Source organism: Vidua macroura, chromosome 3 (assembly GCF_024509145.1).
Source record: "Vidua macroura isolate BioBank_ID:100142 chromosome 3, ASM2450914v1, whole genome shotgun sequence".
Taxonomy (NCBI): domain Eukaryota; kingdom Metazoa; phylum Chordata; class Aves; order Passeriformes; family Viduidae; genus Vidua; species Vidua macroura.
Window position 1 is genome coordinate 99,449,173 of NC_071573.1, and position 24,717 is coordinate 99,473,889.

The window sequence follows — 24,717 nt, forward strand, 5'->3', positions numbered from 1 at the left end:
AAGTAAACAAACAAATATTCTTTACCTTGTCTACAGCAGAGACCTTAGCTCCTTTATCCAGAAGAAGCTCTACTATTTCAATATTTCTCATCTTGGTTGCCTTTATAAGTGGTGTTTCTCCATCCTAAAATGGAAAAGTAGAACTAATATAAAGATCTCCATACCCCCAAAGCCAAGAAGAAAAAACAGTGATTGGGTAACAAATTAAAACAAACAAAAAAAAAATTAAGATAATTAAATGTGCTACTGTGCAAGCAACAACACTTTAGCACCTATGTCTGTGAAAAAGTATCCCAGACCCAGTTTTCCAGATTGACTAGAATCAAAGAACAAAATACATTTCTGTCAATAACAGTGTCAAATAGACAAAATTCAGATATAATACAAGATATCTGAAAATATTTCAATGATGTGCCAACTATTTCTCTTATTTTTTTCCTTACTGTTGCACATGCCTGAACTCATGCCTAGTAATATCAGTAACCTCTTTCCTCAGTTTCCAGTAGCACCTGCTCTTTACTCCTTATTCCTGGTCATGTCAATGATGCTGAGGTAAAGAATCCACATGTCCCCTGCTATCCCTATTTGCTATTTAACAGCAAATTATATTTATCAACAGAGGGAACATTCCTATTGCTGAGAAGCCTTATTTCACAAAAAAAAATTTAAGTATTCAAGGTACCAACACTTCACAAAAACTGAATGTGGTATGATCTTCACATCACAAAAGAGCTGAGAAAAGAACAGATGTTAAAAAAAGCAATTCAATTAAAATTCTAATTGTTACCTTGGTACATGTCTCAGTATCAGGGTTGCATTGCAAGATATCCCTCACCATTGTAGCATTTCCCTTCTCAACTGCCCAATACAAGGCAGTTTTATTATCCTAAAAAAAATAGTATTAAACACAAACAGTATTTTCATTTAGTTGGATTAATTTCAAAAACAGTATTTAATGTACAACCGCTATATACTGAAAATTGCATATAATACAGCAATTTTTAAAGGCAAAGGGAAAGTTCAGTAAATCTAATTGGCACAACAGAAGAATTTAGAGCAGAGGATGCAAATTTGGCTAGGGAATATAAATCTATTTTGAAAACCTGTGCGAAATATATTAAGAGCTTTAACAATCCAAGTGGACTCAACCTGTCTTGAAAAAGTTTCTGAAACTGCATGTAAATATTCAGTTCTAACTCAAATATAGAAATTATCTAATGAAATAAACCAACTTTTTTTCAGAGGCTGTGGAAGCTGGGAAGCTGTAAAAGTAGATGGACAAGAAAGTCAACACAAAGTTCCAGAACGCTGATCAGGCAGACATTTTATCAGTAAACTTAGGGGAAGGTTCACAGCCACAAATCTGCTTCTCTCATCTTTTTTTCCTCCCAGTGATGTGTGCTACCCCAGAAAGTCAATCTTTCTGTAGCCTAGTGACTGCACCGTGACTCTTTCTGTTTGATGCATATTTGTGTAGAGACATTTAAGAATAGCCTCTGAACACACACCAGCTTCTAAGCAGGAATGTCAAAGTGTCCCTTGCAGCCTTCTATCTTGCCCGCTTCTTTCATTTGCAGTTCTTTCTCTTCCACTCATGGGCCTCACAGCAAACTGAGTTTAAAACCTTTCTCAACAGTTTAAGCCCAGTCACTAAGATTTCTTTCCTCTCCAATCACTTGAGTTTCATCTTCTCTGTCCTTCAGTGAGCTGGCTTCCAAGACATCAGCCTGAGCTGTAAATCAGCTACACAGCCAGGTGCTCCAGCTGGGTTCTTCCCCCTCCCTGAAGAGTTGAGGGAAACACCACCTGAGCCCTCACCTGCCCCAATACCCAGTGTCAAGGGCCTTTTAGTCATGTTCTTTCTGCTGAAGGCATCCGCCGGCTAGCAACCATATCAATGAATGATCGGCAAGGAACACCATCACTGGAAGGCTGGTCAAGACTCGGCAATATTTCTGAAACATCACGAATTTGGGCAGTCAACAGATCTCCCCAGAACAGGCCAGCACGCAGGTGCTGCAGTGCCGAACAGCAGGGAAGTTGCTCCCAACAGGGAAGGAGCATTCATCTCCAATTTTGATACTGCTAGTCCTAAACTATGATCTGAAGCGCAGAGCCAAAATGTTGCTCTGATGATACTGACTCCTGCTGTGCTGCCTGTAAGGCCGCAGAAGTATTCTCTAGATCAACCACTGCAAATTGCCACTCAAGCAACCTCACACTGTCAGAAGTCACAAGCTTCCCTGCTACCAAAGACATTGCATCCTCCTGCTGTTTCTGTTTTGCTTCAGTCATAGCGAGATGTTGAAAAGCTTCAGATTTTCAAACCCATGTCACAGCCAGAAGCCAAGACACACAGGTTGCCAATGTCAGGTTAGAGGAAGAGATCCAAATGCTACTTTTTTTTGAGAATATAAACTTGTTGGCTTCTCAGAGACACTCTGCAGCAGCAACAGGCACTGAACCTTTGCAGCTCTCAGTGACTAGTTAATTTCGTGTACCAACTTGGCAGAACCCATGTGCCAACAAAGCAGAGTGATTTGAATAGCTTCAAGCAAAAGAAAGCAAGTTGAATGTAACAAAAACAAGTACCATGCTGAATGAGAGAGCTTGCAGTAGAAGAGTAAAACTAATACCTTAATCAAAGGACAAAAAAGAAACAAGGGGTAGGTAGAAAACATGGAAATCACTAATAATGTTTAACAGAAAGCAACACAGAAAATTGGTGGAGACGAACCAAGCAAGCACAGTGACCGAATTACTCTGACAACAGATATAATCTCTGGTGCATAAAATTTCATTGATATTCTACTTAAAATATGATTAAAATCATTATATTGCATCTTTTAAAGTATGTCATTATTCTAAATTGTTCAGTAGTGCAGATGAAGTTCAGTTTACATCTTTTACTTTTCAACCATTATACAATTAAGTGAAAAAACTGTGCTTAACAAGCCATTACAATTACATGTATCTTATATTTTATAACCTGCACAGCAACATGATGTATTTTACTGCTTGATAGAATTTGAATTTCCTACAGAATAGACAGAGCAAACTTTAAAGCTCATTTTTCAGGAACACAGTATAATTGTTTGGTATAAAGTTCACATCCTATTTAAGAAGTACTGTAACATTTACATTGTTGTACTTACCTGACCTCTGATATCTATATCAGCGTATTTATGGAGCAGGGCCCTCACAATTTCAACGTGACCACCTCTAACAGCCCCAATCAACACTGTATCTCCACTCTAAAAAAATTGTGAAATAATATTGAACATGAATTAACATTATTTACCAACAAGAAGTGCAATAGAGAATGAATTATAGCTTCCAAATATGCACGATACCTATTTACATTAAGAAATCTCCACTCATTTTAAAAAAGAAAGATACAGAAAATAGAACTATCTCTGAAAAAAAATGGGTATATAATAGAAAAAATTCTTGACTTTATTTTTTTTCAATTATTCAATTTTTTCAGGAAAATAAACATTCCATAAATAGGTCTAGCGTAAATCACTATCTTAAAAAACGCAGCATAAATTAACAATAAATATGAAAAAAGCCAACCAGGAAGACCAAACACTCATAGTAATAACCTACTTACAATCGAACAAGAATATTGTCTGTCTCTCTGAGATGTTTCACAGCTGACAAAAGCTCCTCAAGAATTTTAAATAAATTTATGGGGGGTTTTTTTCTGCATATTTGACTGCTATCTTGTTTACATACACTATGCTATTATAAAGAAAAAAAGAAAAAGGCTGATTTCATCTCAGATCAAAATAAAAACTATTTTGGTGTGGTAAATGGAGTTGCATATATATAAAACAAAGTTATACAGTTGTGCTTAACGCTTCTGATTTTAACACACTTAAGGACATGCCAGAATTTCAGAAATTACCTTTTACTCCTGAAACTGCCTAGTATTCCTTTTAGGATGAAACAAGAAAAATAAATGAAAGTATAGCAAAATCACAGGTGTGGAACTCAGAGAACTCAGCAGTAGGAAATGCCCCATCAATCAGTCATTACATACTTGGCTGCAAACCAAGAAACTTTCTTTATCAAAACCTACTCTAGCATCTGAAACTAAGAGTACTCATTGTTTGGTGTGTTTTTGGAACGCAGTCAGCTGTGCTGAAAGTTGCAATTTCTCCTTCCTGAAAGCACAGAAATGTAGACTGATGTAGAAAATTGTGGCAAAAGAGGTGCTAAGAGGGATTGCAATGTATTTTCTTAAATATTTTAAGTTTGCTTTCATATGTGCCTGAGGTCAAATTTGTTGTGACATGATTGTAGCTCAGTACACTGCCATCTAAGAAATGCACTGACATTTGAAATACAGGAAAATGCATCCAAAAATCATTTTAGATTTATGAAGCAAGTATTAGGAAGCTTTCCTCTATTTTCTGCAACCCCATGCAATCCAACTTAAGCAGCATCAAAAACATATTACCTCTCTGAACTAAGTCACTGACCCTGATAGAGACGTCTAAGTTTAGGTATCTAACCAACTACAGCCTCAAGGCTGCAGTGCTTGACCTGTCTCTGACACTTCAGAAATACCTCCCTATCAAGAGGGCACTGCAGACAGTCCAAAGCACCTTTATGAGTAACCAAATAAAATCCTGAGCTGCCAGCAAGCAGATTCACATTGTGGGCAGTATTGTTTATCCTTTACCATCACAAAGCAACATTTACCACTTAACGTACTTGTAAAAGAGCAATACACAAAAATACCCCTAGATGGCAGAAAAATTAGAAAGCCAGAAAAATCACATATTTACAAATCTGCATATACTGGTACTTAAACTATATATATAAAAAATGATAATTATGATGAAAATTGACTCACTCTGTCAGGAATGTTCACGTAAGTTCCAGCATCAAGAAGATCCTGCACAATTTCAGTATGTCCCTCCTTTGATGCAATCATCAAAGCTGTATTGCCATCTTTATCTGTTAGGTTTACATTCGGGTTCCTTTTCAGTATTTCTTTTACTGAGTCAGTATAGCCACCCTTCACTGCTACAATAAGTGCAGTCATAGAATTCTTTAAATAAAACCAAAAGATTTTATTGTACAGTGGATATATCAATCATTGTTACATCAGCAGTTCAAATAAGAGAACACTCACTGACGTCACTCAATCATCCAAATGCTACTTCAGTTTTGTGATTTAAAGTGCACCAAAAATCACACTTTTTAAAAACAAAGAAATAAACAAAGAGCATTAGTACACACTTCAAATGCAAAAAGTAAAGCTTGGACCAGTTTATTCTATCTCCTGAATTCCACACATATGATAATTTTCTTGTCCTATGGAAACATAGTGTTATCAAAGCACCCAGGTCTACCAATACTGTTCACAAAGAGGATTTTTTAAGAACTTCAGAAATAATCATATGAATACCAAAAGTTTTTCCAATCTTCCACTTAACTTAAAATGGACTTTGTTTTTTTTAACAAGCAATTTAAATGTAATCTAAAAAACAATTTTAAAAACAATACTTTATTTATAAACAATACGCAGCTGAAACTTCTGAAAAAATTCAATTTCTGAAAAGTTGCATCAACATTATTATTTTCAAAAGATTATTTGTGTTTGATTTACTTTTCAAATGGCACTGAGGAATAAGATATTTGATGTATCAGGCATGGATACTGAATGAATTCTGATAGCATTAACTTTCAGATAACAATTACCTAAATTAATTTATAGTCATTAAAATTTACACTTAACATACTGGTGTGTACACTGTCAATACAACTCCCTAGTTACATCACAGTTTTATTAAAAGGCACAAAGAAGTTTCAGTAACTCTCATATGCAATCTGCAAATAGCTGGAAAGCAAAACACTCCAACACCAACATTTCATCTTGTCTCATGTATTTCTTGGTATTTGTTTTATAAAAAAACCCAAACGGGACACACAGATGTACTTATCACTGGAAAATGCAGTTACTTACAGCTCCTTCTTGGTCAACATCAGCTCCCATCTGCAGCAGGTATTTCACACACTCCAAATGCCCTTTCCTTGCTGCCCAAACCAGTGGGGTGGTTCCATACTGAAAAAAACATTCACAACATTTTATCATATTGCTTTCTGTATTTAGTATCCCATACAATCTAGCATTTATCCTATACTTCATTGCTTTAGTTTTTACAAAAGTATAATTTGGTCTTTTGGTCTTTTGAACAAGCATTTGAAAAGTCACTTCAATTTTTTCTTATGTAGACAGCTGTAAGAATAATTTTTCTATACAACCTAGGATAGCAAGGTTTCCAATAGCTCTGAAAATAGAAATATGTTCACAACCATCTTGAGCATACTATGGAAAAACCTCTTTCAAGCATAACTTACTCTAGCATGCTAATTCTAATCTCATGGGTAAAATATAACAGCAAGTTTTTTTCTAATCAAGAACTCATAGATTTCCTTTCACAAGAAATTCATCAGACATTACAGAAATTAAGTGTTATATAGGTATAACTTACTTTGTCAGAGCAGTTCACTTTAGCTCCATGCTGCAGTAAGAGATGGACTATATCTGAGTGGCCACGTCCTGCTGCCCAAATAATTGGATAAACACTGTATTGCTTAGAATTAAAAAACAAATAAATAATTATAGTATTATGTATTTTCATTATTTTACATCAACAAAACAAGTTAAACCCACAGAAGAATGAATATACAGAAAGAAATCCAACTACATTTTCAACAATTGTTATCAAGTATATTACTTAGATGATATCTAGGAAGATGTCCACTGTTTAAACCAGTTTTGATTTATTACTCTTTAAACAAGGTTTGTAAATTCACATCCTCATCCTAATAGGAACAGTTGTAAGGTAGAAAGGAAGCAACAGACAGCTATGTAATAGCCCTAAGGAATCAGGACGGCAGAGGAGTTGTGCCATGCACACAGACACTGCATATATAAACCAGAGAAAATCAACCACCACAAAGGTTGTTCTGGCCACTGGGCTTCTTCCTTCATTGTTCATTGCCTCAAACAGCAGAGAACTGCTAGTATAAACAAATTGTTCAGAACCTACACTTTTGTAGAAAACACTTACAAATTAACTAAATCTCAAAATCTTAAGGTTTTTTTTATTCTCCAACATGAAATGGTATATGTTCATATAATCTAAACTATTATGAAACAATTAAAGCAAATTATGGTTTCTACACTGCACACATTAGCTACTCCATTAACTTCTACAGATGCAGAAAAATGGCAGTTGTTACACAAGCAACATTAGATATACTACTTATCTTTTCTATTATTTCCTCTCCTGATAATCTGAATCTTAGTATAAGCTATACACCCATTTGCTTCAATTTAAAAAAATTCAAAGTTATTAAAAAAGCCAGTGGGAATCACACAGGTTATTAAAGCAAGCCCTTTATAAAGTATTATAAAAATGTCATACTGCAAAAAATGCAAAATGTTCGATCAAGATAATAAGACGAGCATACAACTCAAGACTTAAAAACTTGGGAGGAGGAGATGTTTAAGACTAAAACTTACCATGCCTGTGATGTTTGGATTTGCTCCCTTCTCAAGCAGCAGTTTAGCCACTTCAGTACGGCCTTTGTATGATGCCCACATCAGGGCAGTCCATCCTCCCTAGCAAACACAATTCAAAGAATTGTAAAAACTGAAAAATACTTAGAAATGTAACTAATTACTTTTATTTCATTCTGTATTTGTCCTAAGACAATTCTGCAAATTCAAAATATAGTTAAGGACTGACCATACAATGTTGTAATCCTATTTATTCAGAATAAATAATATGCTCCTGTATGGAAGTACTAATTTCCTGTTATATGCAAAACTTGGGAAAACATCATGTTCTTAATGTTGCTGAACACTGAATTCAAATTTCAAATGCATACAAATCCAACCACTGGATTAAATAAAAAAAAAAAAAAACAAGAAACACACTACTATCTTAAAACAAAGTCTAGATTCAAAATCAATTAACTTGGTAAGTTTACTTTTGATTTCTGTATCAGAGAGTAATAAGAGCAATTAATTTCAAACTACACTGGTGTGTTCATTTAAGTTTGTAAGCTAGGAGACAATGAGGTTTCACTGCCTAAGGCATTTGACAGGTCAGGTAAACAACTATTATTTTAAAATAACGGTATGCCTCCAATAACTGTAAGCACAGGGTTTTTTTATTTATTTATAATACACTTCTGGAGATGTGAAAGATGCCTTTGACTGGCAGAGGTCTAGAAATCAAGCACTTGGCCATGTGAATGTGCTTAATGTTAAACAAAAAAATCTCGATTAGTGAAGATGCCTTAGCTTTCAGACAGAGTGGAACTCCAATTAAAGGAAGCACTTGAACTCACTCCACATTTAAACTGAAGGAGAACAAAATCAGTCCTTGCAGGTACCTAATTCCATCTCCTGTCAATGGGGACAGTTTATAGCTCTTCCGGGCCATCTAACCTTAGACTCATAAGTCAGCAGCTTTTATAACTCTTTAGATGGGCTGGACTGTAGTGCCCGCTTTGCCATATAAAAATTTAGCAAGATGAATAAAAGCAAGTGTTAGGAGACTGAAAACAAGGACTGTTGTATGAACAATCACAGCTGCCCAGAGTAAAAGTAAATACAGACAGGTATCTTCTGGGAAAGATAATGTTTATTTTACCACAATACTTAAAAAAAAAAAAAACAAACAAAAAAACAAACCACTACCACCCAAAAAAACCTCCAACAACAACAAAAAAACCCCACAAACCAACCCTCCTCCTGCAAAAAACTCTCACCACCCAAAAATCAAACTGTTCTTCAGTTTAGCTTTTATCCAAAGCAAATGAATGGGAGAATAGCAGCCCTAGTAAACCAGCTGCCATTATTAACACTAAAGCAATCATTTGACAGGTGTAAGAAGAAATATTTAACTATATATTCTTTTTCATTTCAGCAGCACTGGTAACATAATGTAAAAATGAAATATCTTTCCTTAGTTTTATGGAATTGAAAATCTCCAACTCACAAAACTGTTTTTCTATTTTATTTTTACACTAAGCCAACACATACCAAATCCCGATGCTCCAAACTGACATTATAATTGAGTAGCTCTGCTACAATAGCTGCATGTCCTTCTTTAGCTGCTGAAATAAGAGCTGTCCAGTTATCCTAGATAAAAAGGAAAAAATGTTTTAAAGTAATATTCAATATTTCAATACAAGTAACCTTGTTTTTAAAAATTTTAATCCACAACCAGAAATGCATAAATAGCTTTAAAATAGCTGTTCTTAAAAAAAAAAAAAAAGTACTAATAAACTCAAAGTGTGCCAGTTATACACATGGATATATAGAGCAACTACTCTAAATCTCCCCTCCAGTTATGTGCTAACCTACCCAATATCTAGCCCTTTCCACTCCTCAGTTCACTGTAGGTTATCTTAATAAATATATAGAGGAAGCAGCACCTACAAAGGATTAGAAAATGAGGTCAAGGTATTAAAAACTGCTGAGAGGGAACGAGATGCTAACCAAGACCACAGAAAACAGTGACAGTGAGTCTCCACATATAGTGTGTGACAGCACTCAAGGGACATATTCAGATATGCAAGGTAATCTCGATCACAGCTTTTCACACTTCTGATCACTTCAGGAAGATACATTTCCCTTTGCATTATGCTTATTTTTCCCCCACTGCTCAAAGCTCATCCAGGTGTGGATGAGCAACAGTTTATAAGGTAGCTGTCCTTCCTAGAAGTACAGAAATTGTGGCATTTATAGCAACTGTAATAAAATGTCTCAAAACAATACAGACTTGGTTGGTTGGTAGGTTTGGTTGTTTTGGAATTTTTAGGTGACAGATTCCACAGAAGACCTTTCCTGGATGTCCATACCACTACACTTAAACTAAGTACAAAAGAAAAAAAAACAAGTGATATCCTTTTCCGGGTTATCACTCTTAACTGGAATATACAGACCTTTCAAAACTTTCTAACAATATCTCTGTTCTATGCATCCCTTTTGGGCACCTTTCATCTGGAATCAACTTCCTTTGCTGAGGCACAAAGACAATTCATAAATTTGAAACCCCTCTCTGCCACTGTTTGGGCAGGGAGGGATTATCTGAAATAATCCTTTAACCTAAATTCTCTCTAGGTATTTACTGGAAAAACACCAAAACCAAATTTAAAAACCCCAAACCAAATTTAAAAACCCCAAACAAATAAACAAAAATTCAACCCACTGGCATACCTCAACAACACTGAGATGAGCAAAATTACTTGGACCTCATCTTTGATGCTGTATTTCTCTATTCTGATTTCCCAGAAGAAACACCAGCAAATTCAGCAGAGATCAAGATGTTTTAAACATCTGAGGAATATCCCTACTCTACATGAGGGCTCAGAGAATACAAGAGCCAAGCAATTTTGTATAAAATTTCTCTTATATGTCATCGTTTTTCACCTGCTTTTTTCCCCCCTGAGCTCAACACTAACCTAAATTCTCTCTCTTCACCTGCCCCTTGAAATTTCTCGTTCTTCCACTGTAAGGTGCCATCACATAAAACACTAATACTTACTGCATCTTCTAAGTTGCAATTAGCTCCCTTCTTGAGAAGCTCCTGGACAATTTCTAAATTGCCTTGCTCAGCAGCCAACATAAGTGGAGTCTGGCCATTCTGAAATCAAAGTGACAGGAAAACAGATGCATTGGGAAATGATAACAATGACACACATACCCACACATTAAAAACCCAGAAACTATAGAGCAATTTTTAATTGCCACTGAGAAGTAGTAGGAAGGAGTGGTGTTGAAACCACACCGCAAACTTACAATAAAAATGGAGAATATGGTATTAAATCCCATAGGAGATTAAAAAACAAACACAAAAAACTCCAAACATTTCAGACATTAAAAAGGGCTACTAAAAAAAAAAAAAAACTTACATTATTACAAAAACAAACTTACATTATTAAATATCTACCTTTTTGAATTATTTCCTCACTGAAGACATCTCCAGTACGGGTTATATCTCTACAACTTGGAGTAACTCATTCACATTGTAAAAAAATTAATAAAGAAATATATCTACCTTAGGAACCACAACGGCCATTAAAACATGCACACTGATTCAGAAGAACAGTTGCTAAAGCCTTGGAAAAAACAGTCAGGTTATATACCCCACTTTTATCTCACAGCACAGGAAATACAGACATCACTCCTGTCCTCTGCAACATGGGTTCTTAGCAGACAGTCTCATCTCAGGGAAGATGAAAGATAGAAAAGCTGGTTTATTTGCCTTCAGAAGTATTTTAAAAGTCAGTTAGAATCTGTCACCCTTCCATCAGCCTACTTTTGTGTCAGCAAATTTCTGAGATACAATTGTTCTGTAAGCTGAAAAGTACAACTTGCTAAATTTTACATTAAATTTATTAATTACAAGTTTAAAAAATTAAGAGAATTTTTCCTGACCTCGCTTCTGTTTTTCCTCTCCACCATACAGAAAACTGAAATTAACTGGTTTCTTAATAATGTAAAAGCTACATGTTAGGAGCTATACACCAGCAATTTCCCTGGAAAGAATAAAAATCAGTGCAGTATCAGAATGCAGTAATATCACTAATCTCTATAATTGAAACTCTTAATAATACAATTATTAAAGATACTTGATGACTCTTTCTGCTCTTTACACACACAGAATCACAGAATTGCATGGATTCTTTCAAAATGCTTTCTGGCCCATCCGCTGTTCCTTATGTAACTACATTTATAAGGTAATTTTTCACAAAGAAAAATAATGCCTTCATGTAAGTTTATGTTGGTATAACTGTACATTATATACATTCAAAAGGACACCATTGCTTCTAGATCCTAAAGTATATTTTGTATGAACAAGAAGTAGTTTTAGGTCTGGTCAAAAAAAAAAAGGAATTAAAATGCTCAAAAAATCAAGAGAAAATAAAATGCTACTTTTTAGAAAAGAACAGCTCTCTTTGGAGAAGAAAACAGTCATAACTTCTGCTCTTTAAGATATGCAAGCTAATAAGTTGGGAATACACATGCCAAGTGATTTCAGAAATCCTGACTGACCACTCTCCCTTCTGAGATGACACTGGGCAGTGGATACAGAGCTGAGACATAGTTTATGCCACAGCTAGCAAGGATTTCAACACTGTCTCCCACAATAACCAGGGACACTAATGAAGTACAAGCTAGACAAATGGACAGTGAGGTGGACTGAAACTGGCTGCAGTGCTGGGCTCAGAGCACTGGGATCAACAGTACAAAGTCCAGCTGGAGGGCAGCCACCAGTGCAGAGAATCAATATTGGGATCCTACTTAACCCTTTCATGAAGGACTGGGGCAATGGCACAGAGTGCATCCGCAGCACCCTCGCAGCCTGGACAAAGTTGGGAGGAGTGGCTGGTGCACCTGAGGTTTGTGCTGCTATCCAGAGAGCACTGACAGGCTGGGCAGACAGGAACCTTACTGCACTGAGTACAGGTGTCTGGTTGGGATGTTCAGAGGGACCTGCACTGAATCTTTGTGAAGAGAGGTTGGGACTGCCCTGCACCAGACACAAGCAATTCCAGCTGGCTCCAACCAACCCAGCTCAGGACACAGGACTAGATAATCTCCAGGGATCCCTTCCAAGCAGTGCTTTAGTAAAACAAATAAAACTCCCTATTTTAGCCTGACCATTCTTCTCACCTCCTTCTGAACAGTTACTATTGTTATCAGTCTGATTGTCTTCCACAAGTGGGTAACACAAAAGGATAATAGATTCCAAATAAAAGTATGTCTGGATAAGAAGAGGCTGTGGATGGTAAAATTGTTCCCTTCTGTAAGAAGTGTCATACAGCTGCAAAATGGCTTTAGTTTTCTGAGATGTAAAATTTTCTATAGGGATACTGAAAACATCCTTCCCTTTTTGTTAGAAGACTCTCAAACGTAAGTATAAAGTTATAATGTTTTAGCAACCATCATAAAGATTTCACCAACACAGAAACAAAAGATAATTACTATAGCGGTGACCTCCAGATTAAGTCTCTAAAGTTGTCCAAGAGTCTAGAAACCCCACAACAACTAAAAGCCCATATTTCTCACAGACACATCAAGTACTGTCTATCTGTACATCACAGCTCAGTGTAAGTATTGGAATAACCAAATTATAAAGGAGCACACCTGCATCTTTTCAGGGAAATCAATTAGTAGTGTCACCTTACAGATTAGTGCTCTCGTAGCCCATGAGAGAACAGAAGATTCAGAACTGAACATGCAGAAGCTCCTTCAGTACCAAGAACAGAAAGAAAGGCACATCAAGGGAAAGTGGAGGCTGTTAGGATCAAACTGCATCACACAAAGCAAGCATCTATCATTAGCTGTTAATTCATGTGCCTGGTATGAGAGAGAAAAAATCACACAAGCGGAAGGATGTGCAGAGAAAAAGCAGATAGGCTGAGACTTGCCCCACTTAACTGAAGCTGACAGTGTTAATGCAATAAAACCATCCATACTGACTGGGACATCCCAGCTTTTCTGGCAACTGACCACAGTCAAGATAAAAAGGGTTGGTAATAATGTGGGTGATCCAACCAAGTCACAAGTCACTGCAGCCTGGGAGGTCCTGGCATTAGCAAACCTTAGCTTGCCAGCAATCTTTTTAGATCTCCAAAGGCACTCTCCTTTTGGTATTTTCTTTTTACCCAAGAAGAAAAGATGCCTTGGCAGGTCCAAAACTGGAAACTGAACTGCACTCAAAGCCACTGAATTCCAAGGAAGAGCTATCATTTAAACAAAACTCCTATCTTTATACATACAGAGCATCCCCACAACGGGTTTGAAACTGATGCAAACCACACACGTCTGTCTGCAGAAATGACCTTCTCCAATGCAACAGACAAGAATACTGAAAACAACAGGTATCAGGGAAATGATCTCTGCAAAAAAAGGCAGTTAATGAGACCCAGGACTACATTTAGTCCCACCAATAAGTGAATAAAAATTTAGAAAAGAAAGTGAAGGCAGTGACACTTGATAAAATCAACACGATATGTCTGATTTCGGCCATGTTGTTGAAAGGAACTGCCAGCAGAGGAAACAGACATTCCCTTTCTCAGATATGCTACATGCCAGGTGGTGAGGTTCATGTGTATGCTCTGAAACTTAAAAATTCTCCCATCTGAAATACCTCAGCATATGTGCATACACAGCACAGAATGAATGTGCCAACAATGAAAGAAAACTGTCTTAATTGAAACCAGATCTAATAACTACAGTAAGGCTCAATTCTGCACATTGTTTTCACATTTGCATGATGCTTTTTGGGTTTGAGTAATATATGCTGTTGGACTTCCTTCCAAAAAATACTCTTTCCATCTTATGCAGTTTTGTAATAGTGATCAAAATAACAGATTCTGAATAATTGTCATATAAACTCCCTACTATGTATCAAGACTTTGTACTCCTGGTAAACTCTAGACTTACCTCTTGGATGCCTATTTTTTTCATCTAGATGAGCATATGCTCATGTAAATTGCAATACATACTCTTATTTGGATTCTATAACAAAGTATCTCTTGACTGAAAAGCATGATGATGTGAGGCAAGGCTTATCATCATACCAGGTTTCACCACAACATGAACAGGGCTTACGCAGTTGGATCTGTGAACTAAGAAACAATTCTTAGCCACAGAAATACAGGTATAAACTCTATTCACAAAGTAAGGATAGAGCTGCATTCTCCAGCTCAGAAGAACACTCTAGAAAGCAAATACTATGAAAGATGCTTGAGGTGCTGTCAGAGACTGAACACACAGTATTCAGGTTATGCAAAGGTAAGCAATCACTTCAAAACAAAACTGAAATTTGTATATTAAATAACCAGTGTGATCCCACTAATTATTCATTCTGTAACTAATAAGCTGCAATGTGAAACTGACCTTTTCAAAAATCATCTTACCTCATTTCTCTCATCAACATCCCTACATTTTTCAAGAAGTGCCTTCAGAGCAGGAACATTTCCTTCTTCTACGTAGGTCAACAGACTCTGACTCATCAGACTCGCCATCTTCACACACTATTTAAAGGGCTGCTAGATAACAAAGAAAGCTTACCTGTGTTTCAGGAAAGAAAAAGAAAAAACAGCAAAGCATAAGTAACAGCTATGACATTTGACATTAGAAAGCATGAATTGTATATGCTAATAAGTTATTGGCTGGGTACAAACACCATGTCTGCCATTCTCCCCAACAAAACACTTTGGAGATATGCATTAAAAGGCACTACATTTCCATGGAAAGTCTTAACTCTCCCTAGTTCTTAGAAAATTACAGAAATTATTCTTACTGTTATATGTTGTCTAAATAAATGGAATGCATATATGGAATGTATATATTTATATACAACATTATAGGAATATCTGTATATGTTACATATTTTATATATACTAATTATTTACAATATAACCCTTATCCTTGATGTGTATAATCAGAGCAGTGAGACTAATCAGCATTACAAAATAAAGTGATGCTATCTAAACTGCAGCCATATGGAACTCTGAGAAACACAATTTACTAAATCAGTTATCACCAACTTTATGCAGACATGCCTGCATGTGATGGCATGTTGTTAACTCGACAGTCAAACATAACATGGCTTCTGTTAACTGATTATGTTTTTAACCTCTAATATGCAAGAGAGCAGGTTTTTCTTTCTTGAGGCAGACCACTAAGAACCATTTCAGACTTCCTAAAAAGCTGTGCCCAATATACACACGTAGGGACAGAAGCTGAGTCACTCACTGCACCAAAATTAAGTTTCACTGGATGCAGAATAGGTCATGGGGCTAAATACAAGACTCCACCACCCCTTCACACCTTTCTCCTTACCAGTGGCTGACATGATCATGCTCTCTGGTTTTTTCTTGTAACAGCAGAGGAAAACTTCCAGTTTAGTGTTAACTAAAGCCTACCTCTTAGGCTATTCTCTCCCAGGGAGAAGCCAAAGACTAGTGGCTTTCCCAGGCAAATATTCTTACTTTTATTCTCAAATCAAAGCAGACAATGAATTTTTCTGTGCTTCCAACTGAAGTGGAAAAAAAGAGATGAGAGGAAGTCAGCAAGAACTTCACTGTGCTTAGCACAGAGAAGTTAGTTTAGATTTGGAAATTTAAATCAAATAATCCAGCTCCACTTTAAATTGCTTACATAGTCTGTAATACCGTAGTTTCTCCTTTACCAAGTTAAGTAAATATAGTTATACACGCTGTTGTCAGGGTATGTTAGATACTACCTGAGCTCACCTCGAGCACTGCAACCATCAGATGACCCACATACAGAAATGCCTTGTTTAAAATAAGGCCAGTTAATACTCAGGTAAGATCACAGCAGCTCTCTGTACGTGCAAATGAAATTCAGGTGCACATGAATGTCTAGTGGCAAAAGAAACTACAGACACTAAAATCCACACCTAAAACCAGTAAAAAAAAAAAAAATAAAATCTAGATTTGATACATAAAGCCCAGTAGCAGTTTTGTCTGTCCCACAAGAAAGCTATAAATAAACTGTCTGTCCCACAAGAAAGCTATAAATAAACTAAGAACACAAAAGGTCTATCACGTTTACTGTACAGTTAAATTACCATCAATGGGAGTGAGCAGCACAACAGTGGTGGTATATGTTTGTCTCCATTTTTTTTCAGTAGGAGGAAGAGCCAATTGAGAGGTTGTAACTTAAAAACAGAAAACCCACTAATCCATCCAAAATATGAAAGCTTTGAAAAGAAATGGCAATTTTACTGACTCAGTGTGGACACACTGGCTCTTACTGCCATTCCAGACACTAAAAATACCAGGAAAGTTAGCATCTTGCCTGGCATCCAGCTGCCAGTCCAGGACAACCCACCTCCCTTACAGCCTTCAGCAGCATCTTATAGCCCTATGCAGGTGTCTCAGATATTCTCAAGCACTTAAAATGACATTAGATATTCACATACACCTTATTTTTTATATATGACAACAGAAATCCACAAAATGTCATTTGCTGCTACCTCCACTGCTATCACAGGCAATTTTTGCTTTTTCTGCGCTATCTCCCAGCTTTTCTCCTGTAGCTGTACCATCAATCCCCATGCTATTTTCCATACCAAATACTAAACTGAGAACTGTATTAAGAACATCCCCAAAACATGACTAAAATGTCTCACCAAATGATTTATACTCTGCAGTTGCCATCAAAACTTCACCAATTAATTCTTAGCTAGTGTGGAAAGAAGGAAAGTATTCAGCATTGCTGTTTCCTCAAAGTAAGATTCCTCACTTGATGTTCCCTGTGGGCATATCTCCAAAAGGCAGAGGCAGCCCTGCTGCACTGTAGATAAGCATCCTGCTTGCTTCAGAAATCCCAGTTGGCAACAGTGCAGCTTCTGCCTTCACACAGAGCTGAATCCTTAGGGACAGCTTAAACCTCTAACTGACAGCAAAACACCTGATGCCAATGAACACATCTAGAGATGTGTTTGTAAACTCCATGGTAATGTTACTTTTATAAATCATAAAAGATTGGCACCGGTGAAACATGTCCAAGAATATTAATATTTCCTGTCCCCTATGTTTCGCTGTCACATAACATCCCCTTCTTAGAATTAATAATAGTCTATTTTATAAAAACAAGAATCACAAGATCAAATACTATAATTATGCATTTATATCCTCATGCTTTTATTTTCCCTTTTTCAGGCAAGCTTCTTGGAGCATCCTAAAGATTAACATCACTGGAGGGCATTAGGAAAGCACAGTTTAGGGACAACAACCATCACCAAACAAACAAAACTCTACCCACCACTCCAGAAAAAAAGATAAATAAAAAAATAGTGGTATTAAGGTTTTTGGAAACTTTTCTTTATTTCTTCCCCAACAAGAACAAAGAACATGCCCAAAATAAGCCAGACTGGGTCTGTTCATGATACACTCAGGACACCAACTCAACATCAGCTGAATACAGTCACAGTCCATCTTTTTATTAAATAAAATGTATACTATTATGTTATGAAAATTAGGCATTGTACTCAAAGGGGTGCTGTTCACTAAAGTGTGATTTCTTCCAATGCTTCAGATTTCTTTTAAATAATCATAAAAACTGAAGCAAGACTCTGAGGAACAGTCTCTGGCTATAGAAGTAATTCTACTCTGGTCCCTCTAATGAAAAAAGCTCCTGAAATATATATTCATACAGTTTTCAAACAACCCTGGAATAAAAAGAAAACTCTAAGACTTACCCTTGACCAAATTAGAGGATGAGAACTTCATCCCTGCCAAATTTTATAAATAAAAGTGCGAAACCAGTATCATTCAAGAACATCCCATACATAAATGGTCCTTAATTGCTCAATTAATACATTTTGTTTCTTTGACACAGCAGAAATATTTTCACAACCTATAACAAAAATTTCAATTAAAACCAGGATTCTACGTGGAAACCAATCCCCTTTCCAATAAAGATTAATGCTGGTTTTTTTTTTTTCTCTCCCACCTAAGTGAGCTAATTTCCAGTTCAAAAAACCTGCTTTTCATCCAAACTTTCAAATTTGGAAATCTCACAATGCCCTTGGGCAGCAAATCCTGCTATTTTACGAAACTAACAACACACCAAGAACTATGAAATCATATAAAGTGCACAAATGCTCAGGTGAAGGCAATGTTTGCACAGGGATTAACCTGGTTTTGTAAGGCTCTTGCATCCTGAGCTGAAGCAGACAAACATTATCACTGTTTTGGAAAGACTGCAAAAATTTTGTCAGTTTAAAAAAAACCAGTTTCTCTCAACAACACTAGTATTGACAGCAGAGGTCCTGATAACCCAAATCTGCAGCTATTTTATGTATTCTCAGAACCTCTTATGAGTTCCTAACTATATAAGAAATATTACTAAATTTTCCAACTATCACAATTTTTACATACATTTTCTGCATGTCTTTTTTTATTGTGCAAACAGCAACCTTCTATGAATAAATATCAAAACTGGTCAACAACTCTAGCATTATTGAGAATACCTATTGAAAACAAAAAAATAAAAAAGTCAAGATAGTAATGACATTAAATTCATACTTTTCATCATACAATGAAAAAACTGTTGCCTACTTTTTAATGCCTCCTTCCTTTTCCAGACACAAAAGCCACCTTCCCAACATGCAACACTGTGGCAGATCTTTCAGCTAACTATAAAAGGAAATAATTACTATGCTGCTGAAATCTGAGCACGTACAACTCAAATGTGTAAATGCAGAGCATTTCACCCTTAAGAACTGGAAGTGCCATCATTTCAAATTAAAATTTAAAAAAGGTGAAACATAAGAATTGTACACTTGAAATTTATTATAGAAGACTAACATAAGCCAGTTTCATATTCTCACATGTTTTTATGCTTTATGATGGCATAAAGAAATTAAAAACATGCTGAAACATCACCTTTACTTACAGCACACAGAATCTTACTAAAACAAGCATTGCCCAGCCATTATGACACCTTATTGTAATCCCCTCCTAAACTGATGTACTTCCTACACATGAACAAATCAAAAGTCAGGCATCACACGAAGTGGCAAATATCTTAAAATATTCTTTCTATTGGGACTGAGTCAATCAGGATTCTGTTTAAAGAAGAAATTTTCAGAACAGCTGAAATGAGTCTCTAAAAATATTAATTTCTGGTATCCAGAGACAGAGAGAAATAACAAATCTAAGTTTCCATAAGTAGTCTACACCCACACTTCTCCAGTGTCTGAAATTCCAGTATGACTAATGACCTTATGCTGCATTTCTGCTTTTCCCTATTTATCTGGGAATATTTATTCTACTTCTCTTAACCACATTTCTGTTATCCAGGTGAGAAGATTTTTTTTAATTACCTTATTTTTTGTTACTTTATCACAAAGAACAAAACTGGGTATCTCTAAAATATCAAAAGACACAAAAAGTGAACTACAGTTAGACACACAAACATTCTTCTTTTGAAACCTGAAACCAATATAACTAAAAAAAATTGCACAAAAGGAGGTCTCTACTGTAACCATCAAAACTGCACACAGTAAGAAGTAGGGGAAATTGGAAATACACAAATCCTTCTTTTCTACCTTATGCACTCAAGGCAACGGCCATTTCCAAATATTGTAGTGATGGATTTTTTGTTAGTTTTAATAAAACAAAAGAGGCTGGGGATTACATATAAAAGACTGGAAAAATGTAAATCTATATTTAAAATGCAGGGCTGGTTTTCAGATGATAGCAATTATCAGACATGTCTATGTTCCACCCTGGTTAAAAAAATCAGTTAAAATAATGTGTGAAGTAGCTGACATCAGGATTTATGCTTTATCAGAGAAATCTGTCCACCTTCGAGACAAAATTTAAATATGGTCAATAAACAGTAATATATTGCTAAGAACATCTGAATTCTAAGACAAAATTCACTTCCTAAACAAAATACAAACTGCTCAGTCCTACAAATCACTATTTCAGGTTTTAAATACATCAGATAAAAGAAAGCAATCAGAAAGTTACCAATATTAAGGGGTTTCTTAAAAGTATACCAACCAACACAAACCAATTGTCAAAACCTGTACAAAATACACAAAAGCACAAGAAAGTCTGCAATGTCATCTTACATTCTCATATGGCCAACACGTTTCTCTGTATCATAAAATCAAGGGTTTGTTAGTCACAGACACATGTTATATGACAAAAAAAATCTAACTTTTGGAGTGCTTCCACTTAAAAAGAGTGAACAGTGTGATGTAGAACTTTAAACTAACATGGTACCATTTCATAAGCTGTGGTCACACAATTTCAAGCAGATATTAATTACCTAATAACCAATTTATTTTACATAAACACTGTGGCAGAACAAAGAATAGATACCTATCCAGTAGACAAAAAGATGGGTTTTCTTACACGTTCTGATCTCAGAAAAAGATCTTCTGTTTTTCTGTCCATTTCTTTACTATTTAATGCGGGGGGGGGGGAATGTCAGGTAATCAATCAGTTAACAATTCAAACACTATTCCAGCAAAAGACATATTACTGTATTATTCCACCATTAATCCTTTACCAAAAGTTATAGAGAGGAAATCACTTTTCCAACCAATTTTTTAAGCATATATGCAAAGTGGCAAAGCCCCCACTACCTTTAAGACATTTTGTTACTCTTCCAGTGATGTCCTCTGGCAGGACCTAAGGCAATGGACAGAAACTGAAACACAGAATCAATTAAGCTGGAAAGGACCTCTGAGAAATCACTGAGTCTAACCTGCGATTGAACACCACTATGTCACCTAGACCACGGCACTAAGCGGTCTTTCCTTAACAACCTCCAGGGTCAGTGACTCCAGCATCTCCCTGGGCAGCCCATTGCAATGTTTAACCATTCTTTCTGAGAAGAAATTGTTCCTAATATCCAAGCTAAACATCCTTCCCCATAGCTTGAGGCTACATTCTCTTGTCCTATCACTTGTTACCTGGGAGAAGAGGCTGATTCCCACTTGGCTACAGCCTCCTTTCAGGTAGTTGTAGAGAGTGATACTGTCACCCCCAAGCCTCCTTCTCTTCCAGGCCAAACACCCCCAGCACTCCCTCAGTCCGGGAGATCCACTCTTGCTGTCCCCATCCGAGGAGAAGGACTGGACCCTATGACCTGGGGAGGTCCCTCCCATCCTCAGTCGTTCTGTTATTCTTTACCTTCGAAACTAGACGCCAAAAACTTTCCTGATGAGTCGAACCCTTATCTACCTTTCCGAGTCAACAAGAAAGAAAGACGGTACAAGAGGCTCTTCCACCCCAGGACAGGGGTGACAGGGACCCCAGGCCGTGCCCACGCACCCGCAGGACGCTTCACCCATGGGGCGGTGCCCCCGACACCCGCACACCGAGCCCGGCCCCCCCCGCACACGTCGCCGCCGGAGCCCCGGGATGCCCAGTGCAGGGCAGAGCGGAGCGGGCGCGCCGCCGCTCCCGACCCGCGGCCCTGCACGGAGGGGACCGGGGCGTGAGGGGACCGGGCCCGCGAGCCACGGCGGCCATGAACCGCCCGAGCCCAGCGCTTCCCCGGGACCCCGCCGGGAGCGGCCCCGCGGCGGCCTTTGTTTGGCAGCGGGAGCGCCGCCTCCCCCACAGCCCGTGCCCTTCCCCTGCCCTTCCGCGGCCGGCCCGTGCCCCCGCCTTCCCGCCGCTACTCACCCCACAGGCGGGCGCACTCGGCCCCTGCGGCGGCTGCCCGGGCCCAGCAGGAGCCTGACACGGAGGGAGGCGGCGGCCCCGAGCGCTGCTCAGCTGGGCCCGGCGGCGCCCGCCATCTTCCGCTACTGCACTCCGCCCGCCCGGGCCGTGACGCGCGGGGCGGCTCCGCCCGGCTCCGGCCGCGCCCATCGCCGCGGGCGGCGGCAACAGCGGGCGCGGGCACTGCCCTGCCCGGGAGCGCCGCGGCACCGCCGGCCCGGCGCGGGGCGGCGCACAGTGGGCACGGCTGAGCCGGAGCGCAGCGCTGGGCAGCCCAGAGGGTGGCACCGCCCTGGAGAGCCCGCAGTCACCCCCGGCTGCTTTCTGATAGAAGAGAAGGGGGGACAGGGTAGTAAACAATTGGTGCCTTCTGTACGGACGGACTGGGGAACGAGAGGCTGGAAAGCAGCGCCGTGGAAAGGGACCTCACCTTGAGCCCTGGGGGCAGTTTTGGGCACCACAATATAAGAAAGACATTGAGCTGTTAGAGCGCGTCCAAAGAAGGGCAAAGAAGATTGTGTGAAGGGCCTTGAGCCGAGGAAATACGAGGAGTGGCTGAGGTCACTTGTCTTATTCAGGCGAAGAGAGTGAGGAGAGGGCTCATTGCAGTTACAACTTCCACGTGTGGGAAAGAGGAGGGGCAGGCACTGATCTTTCTCTTCTCTGTGGTGACTAGTGACAGGACCTAAGGGAACAACAACAAGCTGAGTCGGGAGGTTGAGGCTGAATGTTTGAAAAAGATTCTTCACACAGAAGGTGGTTGGCACTGGAACCAGCTCTCCAGGGAACTTGTCAGCACCAAGGCTGACAGAGTTCAAGAAGCGTTTGGACAATGCTCTGAGGTCCATGGTGTGACTCTTGGGGTTGTACTGTGCATGGCCAGGAGTTGGACTTGATAATTCCGACGGGTCCCTTCCAACTCAGAATATTTTATGTTTCTGTGGTTTATTCATAGAAGCTGTGTCCATAACCTCCCAAGTGCAGCTTCTCCTTTATGGCTGGGTTGTAATTTTCATGCAAGTTACATAACCCCAGCTGACTTCTGTGCATGCTCAGGGGAAGGGTCTTCACCTGGGCAGGGTCTTTCTGATCTTCATGAGTGATTTTTAGTATAATAATGAAGATAGACCAACTATAGGGTCCATGGACCTTGAGTCTTTTGCCAAGGTGACAACATATACATAGACATACATCAAAATCTTGATTTACTTCATCCTTAAAACTTGTTAGCTCCAGGATGTCCTGATTAAGGCACACTAGCTGCTATCTGTTCTACTGATTATGTCTCCTTTCTTGCTAAGTACACTTGAAAGTATATAAAGACGAAATATCAAGTACATCCTGATTTAAGATAATTTTGACGACATGCACATTTTGCAATACCACCACATACCTTGAGACCCACCAACTTCTCTCAGACTCCCCACAGCCCAGATGTCCAAGTAGCTTCATGGGTATTTTGAAAATTTCCATCTTCAGCACAGTCCAAATCCATGATTATGGATGTGTTTAATTCATCTGGACAACTGGATGAGAGATGATCTCTGATGACTACAGCAATAACATCTCTCCAGGAGATCACAGAACCTTGCCTAAACCAACAATGGCAACAAACCAGCCAGGGAAAGGAGCATAGTTCCCACAGTACTGCTTATTTCTAAGGTGCTTATTACTGAGTTTCAAGGGTCAAAGCATTGATATAATTCTTTACAACGCTGAGATCTTCACTCTCAGTAAAGAGCCGTGACTCTTTCCTTCTTAAAGAAACATCTGACAGGGCTTCCTCTATACCCCAAATATTATAAACCAGAAACCATGCAGCAAGGGCTTTGCTAAATTTTTTAAGCATGAATTCTCCAATGACCTTAAAGTCCTGATAAAATATACAACTTCCTTACCTGCTCTAAAGTTGTTAATACAAAGCAAAGGCACAAGCAGTGAAATCCAAAAGCTAAATCCACTTAATCTTGCACCAAAACATTGGTTCAGCTGAAAAACTGGGAAAAATTAAGTATATAAAACACATTCTCCTTCTTTACACTATTTTGCAGAAATTGCATGTGAACAAATGGAGGATGAGTCCCTGCAGTTAACGTGGGGCTGAAAAGGGCTCTCTGCGCCACCTGAACATATGCATAAGCGCCACTACTCAAGGAAGAGTGGGCCTGATGCTTCAGGCACCCATATAATCTTGTATACCTAAGAGAAACTACAGTCTGACAAGACTGCCTGTGTTAGCCTCTTAAAGTTTATAGATTTTGAAACACTTTCAAGATAATACTCTTTTTGCACACTTTATACAGAAATGTGTATTTAGTATCTCACTTCATAATCTCCCATCACCCAAATCCTTATTCCCATATCATAGTGTTTTCACCATGTAGTTACAAATTTCAGGCAGAAACAGTAGCTCCTTCCCTCCTGCATAAAAAGGAACTGTACAAA

General features: G+C 38.3%; 1 protein-coding gene across 3 annotated transcripts in view; it reads right to left on the bottom strand.

Moving 5' to 3' along the window:
• The window catches only part of KIDINS220 (kinase D interacting substrate 220), a 75,361-nt gene extending 53,067 nt beyond the window's left edge, over positions 1–22,294 (bottom strand). For all 3 annotated transcript variants that reach the window (XM_053973646.1, XM_053973645.1, XM_053973644.1), the window contains exons 1-11: positions 22,234–22,294; positions 14,968–15,121; positions 10,584–10,682; positions 9,077–9,175; positions 7,547–7,645; positions 6,510–6,611; positions 5,981–6,079; positions 4,865–5,062; positions 3,156–3,254; positions 788–886; positions 26–124 (exon numbers count right to left, since the gene is read on the bottom strand). In XM_053973646.1, the coding sequence (XP_053829621.1) occupies positions 26–124; positions 788–886; positions 3,156–3,254; positions 4,865–5,062; positions 5,981–6,079; positions 6,510–6,611; positions 7,547–7,645; positions 9,077–9,175; positions 10,584–10,682; positions 14,968–15,075 (1,101 nt within the window). In that variant the 5' untranslated portion in view covers positions 15,076–15,121; positions 22,234–22,294. The remainder of the gene's footprint in view (positions 1–25; positions 125–787; positions 887–3,155; positions 3,255–4,864; positions 5,063–5,980; positions 6,080–6,509; positions 6,612–7,546; positions 7,646–9,076; positions 9,176–10,583; positions 10,683–14,967; positions 15,122–22,233) is intronic.
• Positions 22,295–24,717: the final 2,423 nt, after the last annotated feature.